Here is a 14,989-nt window from a genome sequence, read left to right as displayed (position 1 = left end):
CCATTGTCCGTCTGTCTCTTTTCCATCACTATCAAAATAAGAAATGTTCATTTACTGCTTAAGAATATTGCGTATATGTTGTGTGGTATCACCAGTATTGGATAATACGAAGTAAAACAACTTTAGTCTATAATACGCCTTACTCTCGTATTCTCTAGCTAACAACACTCTCTAAAATTAATTAGAATGGCACTGTTAACTTTGAGGTACGATGGTATGCGCTTGTCAATTCTTAGTTCGTTCCTATCTAGTGAAAATGTGAAATGACTCAAAGATTACATATACCTTGGCACTATTCAGTTTAATAAAACCTCATTGACACACAGTACTACGTATATCCCGGCGCTGATCCTATGAAAGGTAAGAACTTAAGAATGACTAAAAAAATGTAAACTCGGGTTTTGGGTCGGAAACACTTTTATTCAAATGTAAAACAAACATAAATAAATAAGTCACTTGGCAAATTCAGATTGCCTATATAGCCCGTACTACGATTGACGTTTCACACGTACAACCGTCGCGTGTCGTACCTTCGGGCTCGCCGAATCACTCAGCCGCCCCCGGACTGGACTCGACCGCCGTGTTATATAGTAAAATATATTAATGCCTCAGCACATCTTGCTTCATTGGCGTGACCTACTTTAACAATTTACAAAAATAAATATTCCCACCTATATTATGTATATATTACAGTGACGACTTTCTACAACATAGTGCATATTACGACAGTTGTAAAATGTTTTGAACTTTTGCCCCTCCCAAAATTAAGCCCCGGATCCGACACTGTCCAACAACACTTCATATAGATAAGCACCTTCAGTTTGAACTTAAGCCATTCTTCGAAATATTTGTATAAACGTTAAACAAATGTCACGCACAAAATATACAACAAACACTCCATTTAGTTTACTTAGTCTACTGTGTAGTGCGTAGTAAACACATGTTATACTATATAGTGATTAATAAAAAGTAAATCAATTCATGAATAACTTATAATAATTTCATGATACAAGGTTTTAATATGGCAAATCTTCTATTTTAACTTTTAACTCGATATAACCGATATATACCATTACCGATTAAGTTACAAATGGTATATTTACATAATACATTATACATAAATTACAGGTATATACAATTTTACATAATTTAGTTTCTTTTAAAAATAACTATTCAAACATTCTAAATATACAATTATTAGATTAGGTATATGCATTTTTGACTTTTTGATTCAAATATTCAAAGAAATAGATAAAAAATTAATTGATTAAATTCAATATGATTAATATGAGCCAAATCGCGGGCATAATATTGACAATCAATGTAACTGGACTAAAGAATGAAAATACGCTATCACGAATACATAGAAATCTTAGCCCTAATAACAATTATTAATAAATTCAATGGATAAGTGCAGAGGCGCAAACTTATTCAAATTATGGGGGGGGGGGGGTGCAAAACAAAAGTATTCAATACCCACCTATTAGAAAAAAATTTCACTGTGCTCACTTACATATAAATAATAATATTAAAATGTATCAAATAAAAATATAATATAATATAAGTGTATTGATGTATGCTTATTGTAAATTGTTATGTATGAAAATTGACCATCGAGTATCAATCAATTGACCACCTATACCTACCAAATGAAGGAGGGCAGTCGCCCCCCTCCCTGCAACCCTAGATTTGCGCCTCTGGATAAGTGTCTTCCTCAAATAATGCATTTTAGTTGAATTAAAAAAATATATATAAATAATAGGTATACAGTATAGAGTATAATAGAGTTCGTTTGAAGTATCGAACAAGTAACAATCATTGCCCGAGTATTGAGCTATAGCAGATATCCAGCCGATCACATCTGTGCAAATCTTACAATACATAATATTATATAGATATCATAAATTATAATTGTATATCATATACGATATACCTACCGATAAAATTATGTATAGATTATTGAAATATTAATTAATATTCATAATAAAAAGCAAAATATGAATATAAATATCGTACCTAAGTATAGGCGCTAATAAAAATGAATGCTTATAAAACTATTAGATAAAACTTAAAAATCATTAAGTTTGCCATTGATTTGACATTTGAAACCAGCCGCTAGGTAAGCGTAAGGTACTCGATACATCTGAACATAACTACATTAGCTAGTAACCGGTCACGTGATCGAAAACATGATTTTAAAACAAACGTTTTTGCAAAATAACTCTACGATAAAATTATAAAGCTATAATATGTATAATTGGTTTTAAGGTCGTTACAAATTGTTTCCGTACTAACACGCTGTAGTAGAATTAAGGGATAGAGCGTGTATGGGTGACGGGGTGTAGGTGGTGTCGCTGTCCTGCCGGCGGTCATTCCTCGGGTCATATCGCACAATTAAATTAGATATAATAATAATAAAAAAAAAACCATACTACGTCAGAGCAGTTATTACTTGTATTTCGTTGTACGATTATATATAATAATAATAATAATTTAGCTGTGAATATTATATTATAATTTATAGGTAATAAATAATAGGTATGGGCAGTTTTTTCATTCATCGTTCATAACAACTATAGCATCGTTTATTACAATATATATCTATATGAAGATGGTCGTATGGTGACAGGTGTCTATATATTATAATACATAGGTGATAGGCACCTATTGTATGATATATTTTGCAGCTCATAAAGGCACGTGTGTACAAAGTACAAACAGGTATAAAAATAATATATGTATAAATATACATTATAAACCTCCGCGACTCCGCCGTACTTGCAGCTCCCTCAATTGATGTACAGGTGACTCGTTCCTACAAGCCGCGCTGTCGAGCCGGAGGTTCGTTGAACCGAACCCTGCGATTTGCGCGGAAGCGCCATCGTCATAGTAACAGCAAGGTCAACAAACACTGACCCGGCGAGTATGTTACCGTGTAAACGCCTACCACTACCACTAATACCATTACCACTAAAACCAATGCTGCTAATACACTAACACTACAACGATTTAATACAATATTATGTTGGTGAGTGGGTGGGTGGTATACGAGGTGGGTGTCCGGCTTGAAGAGTGCCGTCGTCTAGCGCGTGCAGTCGAGTACATTGCAGAACGCCGGCGATCTAGTGCATGATATCATTATAGACTACCGCAGTCCAAGTTTTTTCTATTTTGTACATAGTAATTCCGTCGCATATCACGCCTTCGCGTTCATTTGAAAACAATAATATTCGGGTGTCGTTTATAGTACCGTTACTTCGCAGGGTGGCGTTTCACTAGGACTTGGTTTTCACTTTAAGGCCAAGGCCTTTCCCTATCGAAAATCTCGAAGACCACACCATTCGTTCACCTGTGGAGACGAAGAAGAAGTATCTCAAATCTCAATCAGGTAATATCATATAAAAATATATGATATATGATTTATATTTATTACTATACAATCGTACTAGAGGTGTACTAAGTACCTGTATCGCAGGTGGTCAATGGAAATAAGAAGCTAAATAAATACATCGTTATTTTTTGGAAATTATGTTTTTCAATGTACCTATCTATACAATATTAACAGAAATAGTTTATATAACCATACATTGATTAAACATAAAGTTTAATTCGAAAACCCTAGATAGACGAAAGCACTTATGTTGAACAATTAAAATGAATTATTATGTTACTTTAAAATTTAGAAAAATAAATTACTCTTTCTAATGCCTTATAGCAGCCACGATATATCGTGTGATAGAGTGGAATTTCATCATCATAACTACAGTATAAATGGTGTAATTCACTGGTCACGCAATAATTGCAGGTTTGCACACGATATATCTATATAGGTTAAATATATTTAAAGTTTATATATTTATGCTTATAGTAATTTTGCTATTCGTTACGATTTTTCACTCACACAATTTACCAGTTTTGAGTTGTAACTTATAAAGTTATAACACAGTTATAATAATAATTAATAACATTCATTTTACATTCATAAATATTAGTTAAAGCAGTTATATATCAATATAATTATATAAATTATCCTTTATTGTTATACATTTATGATCGAATATACTAATTATTAAAAGCTTATAGATAGGTCCTTATTGACCTTATTACTTATGCATTTTGTTGCTATACTGTCGTATCAGCTGAACATAAAGTTTTTAGACATGTCTACATTAAGTAAATGCACTGATTTTTCACAATTCGTTCGAAATAGTATGTCATAGAAATAAAAATTATATTATACACCTATATAGATTAATATGTTTCAGCATTTACAGTTCAGATTTTCACACATAGTAATTAATTTGTTTAGTCAATAATACTTATTATAATATTATTCGTAATTTTGCTAGTAACAAACTAACCATATTTTGTGGCACTAACCAAATATAATATATTGCACAGTCATATGATATAATTATATAAGTCTTTATTTTACAATAACTAATAAGTTCTAAAAAACCCATCTGTGTAAGTAGGTATAAGAATTAAAATTTTTTGAAATTCATGATTGATTAACAACTATTGCCGATAATACACAATTAGAGTTGAATATTCAATGCCATAATAAATTATAATTTAATCAATTCCATTAGGTACTTAATCAATTCAGATGCTTGTCAAGTATCAATACTGTAATTTACATTGGACAGTTTAATCAATATAATATTATTATGACAAGCTATGATGCATATTAAGAGTATGTATAATTATAATCGGATAATAGTTAAAACTTAAAACTAGTTTTTATTATTTGATGGTTCACAAGATATGATACATAATATTATAATATAATTCTATTAAAATATTATGGTATTTGATTACCCATACCTACATCTGATTTTGAGTAGAGTGAGACACAGAGACGAACAAGTTAAACGTTAAACAATCGTTTGACATTTACCTACTATTACTGTAGATTAAAAGTAGCAGGTGTATGCATTTTAGGCAATAGATAGTACAAAATAAATAGTATAAAAACTAACTTATCCCCACTTTTAAATAATAAAAAAATTTTTGAAGACTTAGTTTAATTTGAACTAACCCTTTCCCCCATTTCATAATCCTAGCTACGCCACTGGTTTTATCTCAAATTATCTATTTTTAATTATTTTAAACTATGTTTCTCAATTCAATTTTAAATTATAATAAAATGTTTAATCATACTTTATAACTGTTAAAAAAAATCAGAAAATCTCTATTTTGATGTCTTTGTTATATTTTACATCAACGTTCAATGAAATTGGGCTAACTCGAAACAGTTGAAACAAAAGTTTGTACAAATTACGAATATATTGTGTTATTAAACTCAGTGTTAGGTAGGTAGTAGGTATAGGTACCTATCTATTTAAAATAATTGGAACTTTGAACTCAAATATTTGATAGTTCCCTCAATCCGTCATTACTACTGTAGTATGTATAACATTAAATATATACATTGAATGTATACTATTTTCTACAAAATTGACGTCTTGTTTAAAAATATTTTCTTAGCACTATTAGTACATTAAAATAATTATAATATATACATTATTATACAATTATTTTCCGTAAATAATATAAAGGAATTCATTTTTCATTTTTTTTTTGGCGTATGATATTTGTTTTAATCCAGCATTACTGCAGAATGTACACTGCCTCATTGGAAATCCGCCTCTGAGTAGGTAACTTATTGGGAATTGTTACATAAATATAACGAAGATACGTATAGAATATATAGTACATTCCTAGTATATTTAATTAAAATTAGGTAGGTACTTAGATTTAATTTATTTTAACTAAAAAATTCAAGCTAAAACTGTATATTCTCTTATTATGTATATTATAATGTTTTTAACTGTTATAATAGGTACATAGATATTAATTAGAATTCAGAATAATTATTTCAGAGAAGTGATGCATATTATAAATAATAATTATATGTAGGTACAAGTATTGAACATAGTGGGTGAGATGTATAAAAAAAAATCATTGATGTGGAATTTAATATGTTGAAGTTCAATGGCCTTTTAATGAACTAGTTTTATGCTTTATATTTTTAATCATTCATTATAGAATTTTAAATATCAAGGTATTTACAAATTACGTTTGTAGGCACTAGGTATGTATCTATATGTGTTACAGTTTAAGAGGACGTGATACCCGCATATGTTGTCTCCGTCTTACAAATGCGTAACATGGTACATTTTTCGCTCAGCAGAACACGTGTAGCTCCGTTAACTTAAAAATTAGAGTGAACTGACCTCTAATAAAATTTAAAGGTAAGATTATTATCTAGACAACCTCATATGCTTTTTATTTTATATCAAATTTAAAGCGAGTTATGAGTATTTTAAAATTGTACATTTTTTGTGCATCTTAAAATACTCATAACTTCCTTTAAAATTTAAATATAATAAAAAGCATATGAGGTTGACTAGATAACAATCATACCTTTAAATTTTATAAGAGGTCAATTCACTCTAATTTTTAAGCAAACGGAGCTACACGTGTTCTGCTGAACGTAAAATTTACTATGTAATGCACTTGTAAGACAGAGACAACACATGCGGGTATCGCGTCCTCTTAACTATTTTCAACTATTTTAAATTTTTAACTATATTGATTATACCTTCGTAATCAATCTTTATATTTATACATTTTATATAATGTTATGTTATTGATAATAACTTTAAAATTTAAACTGGTCACTTAATCGCTTGTGTGCGATTAAGATTCCTTAATTATTGTTATATAATTATTATTTGTCCGTTATAATTGTCAAGGTATAATAATAGTGTTCACTAATAGTCAATAAAAAAACAAACTTTTTTTGGAATTTAAATGTTGAATTAAAATTTTTTTAAATTATATCAATATTCAATGGTTGATTACATAACCAATCATAACATAGTTATACTAACTTCCTAGTTTCTATACCTACGCGGACAGCCGGACAATTTAGAATTTATGGTGGTATTAAGTACTTACTTAATTATCTACTAAATTTCTTACTAGAGTTTAGCAGTGTATGATTAGGTAACAATATAATATTATAATACTCAAAGCATAATTTAATATAATAATTATTATGTATACTATAAGCTTGGAAATGGACACATTTAAAAAGGATATTATGTTATATTAATCAATCTTCGAAAAGATTTATATGATTAAGTACACTTTTAATTTTTATTTTTTAGCATTAAGTTAATAATATCACTTAGTAAGGTTTATAGTCATTAGTTACTATACGGTAGAAAAGAAACCGATTTTAAAATACCGCATTGACACTAGATAACATGTAGCGAGTTCCCAGGTTTATTATTAATAATCTAAAATTAAAGGTTCCTGAAATACTCCAATGTTTTATTTGTTAAATTTTATCGGCTGTTGCTAGTTATGATGTTATGTTTTTATGAAATTACGTTTATTTTCATTGAATTTAGTGAAATTGTATTGTTTATCTATACCTAATTATAATAACCATGTAAGAACATACGGGTCATAATATCTACAGAATATGACTAGAAAAAATATTAAAATAAAGCAAAATAAAGTAAAATATTAAAATATCTTTAATCATTATATTATTAGATATTTAGATACCAATTAAATTTTATACAGCCATAAGTCATTAATGTAAAATATATATTAATATAGATTATAGGTATAAAACAAACGTTGAAAAAGTAAAAATAATGAAATTTCATATTATAAACAGAAATAACCGCTTATTTTAAATGTAATAATGTTGTGTAATGAAAATGCTCTTTATTTCTAATATACATAATTATAGTTAACATTTGTGAATTGTGATTTAGCTAAATACAATAATATAATGTATACAGTTGTCTACTGTTTTGCAATAAACTAATAACTTTTTTTTTCGAATTTCTATTGTTATGACTATTTTTCTGATCCCAACGATTTCTTCTCTATCCATGTACAATTAATAATTATTTTCATTTCATATCATAATATCTAACATTCTATAACTAGATATAGCCGAATAGCCGATATAGGTAGGTAATGTAGAATGAATGTTCCCGTCATGAAATATGTGGTATTTACTTTTTTGTGAATTTATAAGTCAGGTACTTATGCGAATACCTACTGAGTAATATATAGACAAGTGCCTGCAGTATTTTTCTTTCAATGTTTTATGAGATGAAAGGTCATTATTATCACCAACTTATTACTAGCTAGTATTTATATGCACTGATTTTTTTCCCGCGTACTTTGTTATTTTGATATTAATGTCCACAAATTGCAACATGTAATCATGAATAAACCTGAATTTGATCTATATAGGGCAAACAAACATGATTGAACATGATGTACCTATCCCCGTTCTTCATTCAAACCAAAAATTATTTTTTTCACATATTATACGTGAATTCTAGTATCAATTTTAATTTAGAAAATCAGTGATTTTTCCTTTAATGGTATACAAGACATAATACTTAAATAGTTCTGTAGATTTATTTAAAAATAAGACTTGCCAAAATGATTTAACTTGTATTAAATACTATTATAATGATTTAGTGTTTTATAATTTTACTAGCCCTCCGTGCTAGTTCATGTACTATATTTTATTATAGTGTACTAGTGTGTACAATTGTGTACATAAATAATGGTATGTCTGTATAAATTTCATTGCACGCAAAGTTAATATTTATAAAATGTCAAGGAAAACCTTTTAACTAAGTAGTGATTTTTCGTAAAATTATCAGAGTACCTAATATTAAGATAATATACCTACATATAGTTTTTATTTGACATAACATCCCCTATTGTTTGTATTATCTTATTTTTGTTTTTTATAATAGTGAATAGTGTATATTAACTATATAGTCATAAATTATCACTGATTAATAATCATAATTTTAATTTTAAAATCACAATTAGTATAAATATACCTAATACCTATATTGCTTAAAAATATATATTTATTTGTACATTTAATACCTTTAGTACGTATATCATATTTGTTTTGTGAAATGAGTCGATTTATTAATTGAAAATGTAAAAGTTTATTTTTATTTAGGTAATCCGTTAAATGTAATTTATTTAAACAAACCATGCGTCCATGCCTGTTGATATAGTTGTAGGTACTTAAACATTTTATCAAACAAAATTTTTTAGAATATGGAAAACATAACAAAAAAATCTCTAAAAGTAAAATGTCATAGTATTATTATTATTATTTTTTTATTGATCTAATAAACATCAGTCACATTGGTCATTGTTAATTATTTTATTAGTTACAATATTCTTCCTGTTGTATAAAGATTCTTAATTATATTATTTTTAATAAAATCGAATTATTGGGAATGTTGTGATTGTTGAGTTCTTCTGTTTACTTATAGAGACATTTCAATGCATTCTGTATAAGGATAATGGATATGTTTGACTGATAATTCGGTACTGCAGGTAATGCACTAATGCACATAGGTATAGTATTATTATTTACTACTTTGTATCTACTATTAGTACTTAGTAGTTAGTGCTTACATATAATAGACTTCAACTCGTAATTTCTGTTTTTTTCGGATTTTATAGAACTGTCTAGAGCCCTAGACGCATAGCGCGTTGCATAAGTACATAATATATTGAGTAATCACTGACCACATCATATTGATAAAGAAAATGTAACTTATGAATGAATGTTATAACCATAGAATATTATATAGCCGTAGTTATGACTTTTGAAAATTGTTATTTATATATGAAACTTATATTTGGTATATCCAACAGCGTCCAATAGCTTTATGATAGGTTACCTATGTCCTATATATTATTTACTATTAAAATAATAGTTATAACTTATACCATATGAGAGTTGCATTTAAATGAAATTCGTTGGCCTTGTATTATATATTTGATAAATGTATAGAAATTAGTATGATCATTTCACTGTTATAAGATAGGTAATACATCAAAAAATTAAAAGTAAAAATAATGTAATTAATAATACTGTTATGAAAGTAGGTCGTACGAATCGTACGATATATTTTATAAAAATTCTGTTTTTAATCATCATTTTATCATAGGTAATTTTCATTAGTGTCCATTATTATAAAACTATTGGGAGGTGATGATAACCTAAATAATTTAGCTCTTATAAATTTATAATAGTACCTACTTAAAATTAAAATATATTATTTATAATATTTAAAATATATTAATACGTAAAGTTTACATTAATGCATCCGGTGCCAATATAATTTTGTCCACAAAAATCCTGTCTAGGAATAATTACTCTGTTCAATAGAAACAAATTTGATAATTTTCTTAAAAAACTAATTAATGGGCAATACTCTACAGGCCAAATTGAACTTTTCAATATTTCAACCTCAAACTTTATAATATTATGTCTTCAAAAATAACGAAATTGTCAACTTTTTTTTTACAATTATATTATACCATTATTTGAAATAAAACAAAAATAAAAGTTCATTGTGGTTTATAGGAAAGTCTTCTTTCAGATACAAAAAAATAGTTATGAAAATCCAACAATTTTTAAATGTACGAGAATTAACCTATAAAGTAATTTTTTTGATATAATATAGGTACAGGATAGTAGAATGGTGGGATATTATATTATAATTATTAATTAAGGTTAAAACTAAAATATAAAATATAACTTTCAAATTTTAAATAATCGCGGAATATTTGAAACCGAGTCCTTTAAATAATTAATAATATAGGTACTACACAGACATTATTCTTAGACTAAATATAAATAATATAAACCAAACATAGTTTTATATATGAGAAATAATTTACTAGCGGGAGAACAAATAAAAAGAAAGAGTAAATAGTATTTTATTATTATACTATAATATTACGTCATAATAAGTTATTACATTAAAGGATCCTTAGAGAATGTCAAATAGAAAGAAATAGAAAAACTTAACAGAAATTTAATAAAATTAATAAAACACACATAATGACAATGTATTGATCTAAACGGTTTTGTTTAAAATGTTTAAGATTATGGATTATTGTTTATTGTGTACCTACAAATAATAATTAAGTACCTAATGGCTTATACTTACCTATAAACTATTCAGTTATTGAATTTGAAACTAATAGGTATTTAAGTTTTTATAAAAACGTGTAATTTGTCAAGAATCATATTTTCCATCACATATATATGTGACAAGCGGAGTAGTGGACAAACATTTTGTGGGGTACTTTTAACAACTTGAAACCATGTAAAAAAATATTTTGAAAAAAGTAAATACTTTTCGAGATAATTAGTGTACCCACTTAAAAGAATCATCCTGTATATCAACAATAAGAGAACAATGTTTTATTAATTTAATCTTACTCATTATTCAGTGTTCACATATGAATCGTTACAGTTAGGTATACCGTATACAATATTAATACAAGTAAAATTAAAATACAAAAAAATTATTCTCATTTTATTTTATTTTCAAGGACTGCAATTCTAGATTTTATTCAATAAAAAAGTATACAAAGCATTATTTTACGTGCAATAAAATTAAACTTGTTTTGCGATTACGTCCCGAGTTCACAGAATTTTATTTCACGCTGTTGACTTTTAGTTGATGCGGTAATTATAGTATTACTCATGAAACCTTGATCTTCACTGAACATTGGACAGTGTGAGTTCGACTAATTATTAATTACTGGATACGTGTGTTCGTTTTATAGAATAACTACTAATTATTTGTTATACCACTTGCTATAATAATAATTTAATCGTGGAAACACGATTTCGGCCTTCGAATTCGATGTTGCAGACTTTGTGAGTGGGTTTTGATAATGGACATTAAACGATTTAAAATTATTCGCAAAAAGGTCGAACAATTCTTTATTGCAAAATATTGTATTCAAAAATATAGGTAGGTACTATAGTTGTTACGATTTTAAAACGATTTAAAATATTATGCGTCTATTATTATTGTTAAAAATAGTAAAAAAAAGATATGTAAACAAACGTATACCTACATAAAAACGAAAATATTTAAAATAAGACCGTGAAATATGTAATACGTAAATACATGTGATCAAACGCACGTAATAATGAAAATGATTTCACGATTATCGAAAGCGTTGAGTAACGGTGAAAATTGAATAGATACCTACCAATGATCTAAATATTACTTATGTGTGAAAAGCGTGTCAAAATTATACAGAAAAAAGTAAAAATATACCTACAAAAGAGCTATTTTTGAGATATGCTATAATACGATATTTTACCTAACTATTCAATAACGTGTAATACATTATTATTTGTTTCACTATGGTCTATGACAGTATAGTTAACCCATTGCTAAATATTTTTAAATCCAAGTTTGAACGGTAACAATATAAACTAGGTATACAAATTTGAAATTACAAAGGATATTTCCCTTTAACTCTTTATTTTAATTACGTATGGTAACTTGTCATATTCATTGGTCTCTTAAACAAGATTTAGTGTCCACATAAACATGGTACCTTGATCCATAATTAAATTAATCAATTTTGTATTATTTTGCACAGCAATAGAAATGCAAAATATTATATACATTATACTTTTAAAACTTTAATATAAATATAATAGTTATTTGAGCAAAAGGTACTTATATTATTGTACCTATTAATTGCAACAAATAAGAAAATGTTGTAACTGATTGTAAACAAAATGTAAGGATAAATAATTAAGTAAAATATAAGTAGAAAGTAGGTACCTATTAGGTATATATTATAAGAAGGTTCAGATGCATAGTTGAAGTCAAGTATATCTACCTCGTTATTGAGATGGTCACTGCAGTAATGATATTATGTTAAATTTGAATTCAGTGATAAAATATGGCATATGAAAAATGATTCTGAGCGGAGATGGTCTGTCATTCTGTATTATTAAGAGGACGTGATACCCGCATGTGCTGCTTCCGTTTTACAAGTGCATAGGTAACATAGCAATTTTTACATTCAGCAGAACACGTGTAGTTCTGTTAATTTAAAATATAGCTGATTAGTAATATACTAACGGTACACGATTATGTTTTTCTTTGATGTTTATAAATTATAATGAAAATTGATAATACCTACTAATATAATATAATATTTTTATATTCATAACATATTAATACAGTGGCGTAAAGGGACGGGGGTAAAAAAAAAATTAAATAAATAACATTCAAATAATAGTGTTTTTAATTTCCCAAATATTTGGAAAATATTGATGATAATGACACGCTTATCAATCTACGGTGTTTTGATAAATAATTAACATTAGGTACATTTTTTTAAATTTTAACTCCCAACCGGTACATAGCCAAAATTAATAAGTGTACAATTATTTTACATAATATGTTATATGATATTATATGATACGGCCCATGGGAGGGCATGGCCCCTGTACACCCCCCCCCCCTCCTGGCTACGACATTGTATGAATATACGAAATATATGATACCATATTAGCCCTATATGCTGTAAATTATAAGTTATAATAATACTATTATACTAAGGATAATTTTTATTTTATTTTATTTCAAATACGAGTACTATAAGGTTTTAACTCATAGACTATTATAATAAGAACTCTGGTTATAACTTATAACTATCTAATTAGTAGGTAGGTAATTATAAAAATATAAAATATAAAGTTAACATGAATTAAGAAATTGATATAGGTAATTCATGTGTTTTGAAACTTTTTAAGTATGTTTATATGAATTTTATGTAATTTGTACAATGCACTAGGTATGTAAAATTATTTTAATAACATTTTTACTCTAGATTTAAATAAAAAATTATTTTTTATTATTTTTCATAAAAATGAAATATTTCAAAAAAATAAATTTCATGAAATTTTAGATCTCTAGTTGGTTCTATACCAATTCTCGTTACGAAGACGGATAATAAGGATAATAACATAATAATGATTGGCTATAGTACCTTTTTGTTTTTAGCAATGAGTAACAGTATGCAAGTTATGCATCATACCTAATATATTACAATACCTACTTGATGTTGAACAATTTAATTTTGTCAACAATTTAACCTAAAATGCCTATAAAATTTTTTATATTAATGGATTTTTAGAAGAATTATACTTATGAGGAACCTTGTATTTAATTTTCAAGCTTTTTGACCGAACCTAAGATTATTATCACCTATAGCATTTAGCATTATAGCCTGTATAGGGCATACGCTATAATACTATGACTTTAATTTTCCATATGGATAACTAAAAAAAAAATCAAACATTTCAAATGCTGATAAATAGCTTGAAATTATTCAAAATATTTTGAAAATTTTATTGAGTATAAAAAATAATAATTTCAGTTCAAGGTCGAATATTTTAAAAATACACCTAACCTAGATATTTATTTGCCAGAATCCTTTTTCTATAGATTTACCAACATCGCATAAAACGTATAATGTTTAACATTTTAAATTTTAACTACCTATCTATAATTAATAATCAATTTATCTCATATTATGTAAAAATCATTTTATTAAGAACGAATAAGTTAAAAGTATTTAAAACAAAATTGTTATAATTTTAGGTAGTATTATTATAATTTATTCAACTTATTCTACGTTTAATGTGTACCTACGGTTATTTATAATAAGGAGTAAGGACTTAAGCAAATGATGTTAAGTAATTGAGATTTCATTTAATATGCAATCTTATGATATTGTTACTGATTTGAATGGATTTTATTTCAGGAAAAAATGAAATTATGGCTGATATTGTCAATAGCAAGTTATTCAATTTTAGAATGTTTTCCTGGAGCTATAATAGATTGTTCGGACTCGGAAGTGTCTGTAAGTATTTTTATTTTTATTTGTTTTGTTTTATTGAAGTGAGTAACATTAAGTTATTTACACTAAAATGTATTGTTCTAATGTCACATGATAATTTTTTTTTAAATTAAAAACAACAGAACAATCATGACATAAACAAAATAAACCAAATACAGAAAAAATTATTGAAAATTAGTTACACTTTACGGTACACACTACACACTCCGTCATT

General features: G+C 26.9%; 1 protein-coding gene across 2 annotated transcripts in view; it reads left to right on the top strand.

Annotated features, from left to right (window-relative positions):
* LOC107170328 (MAM and LDL-receptor class A domain-containing protein 1-like) overlaps positions 1-14,989 on the top strand; it is a 42,675-nt gene that overhangs the window by 10,005 nt on the left and 17,681 nt on the right. The window contains exons 1-2 of one of the 2 annotated variants that reach the window (XM_015520440.2): positions 3,319-3,388; positions 14,680-14,778. In XM_015520440.2, coding sequence (XP_015375926.1) covers positions 14,686-14,778 — 93 coding nt within the window. In that variant the 5' untranslated portion in view covers positions 3,319-3,388; positions 14,680-14,685. Of the gene's footprint in view, positions 1-3,318; positions 3,389-14,679; positions 14,779-14,989 lie in introns of those variants that run through there. The other variant, XM_089217143.1, reaches the window with a different exon arrangement.

Source organism: Diuraphis noxia, unplaced genomic scaffold (genome assembly GCF_037042655.1).
Source record: "Diuraphis noxia isolate RWA-SAM2 unplaced genomic scaffold, SU_Dnox_SAM2 contig0001, whole genome shotgun sequence".
NCBI classification, from domain to species: domain Eukaryota; kingdom Metazoa; phylum Arthropoda; class Insecta; order Hemiptera; family Aphididae; genus Diuraphis; species Diuraphis noxia.
The sequence above is the reverse complement of the archived record's forward strand: the minus strand, read 5'-3'. Positions and strand labels throughout refer to the sequence as shown.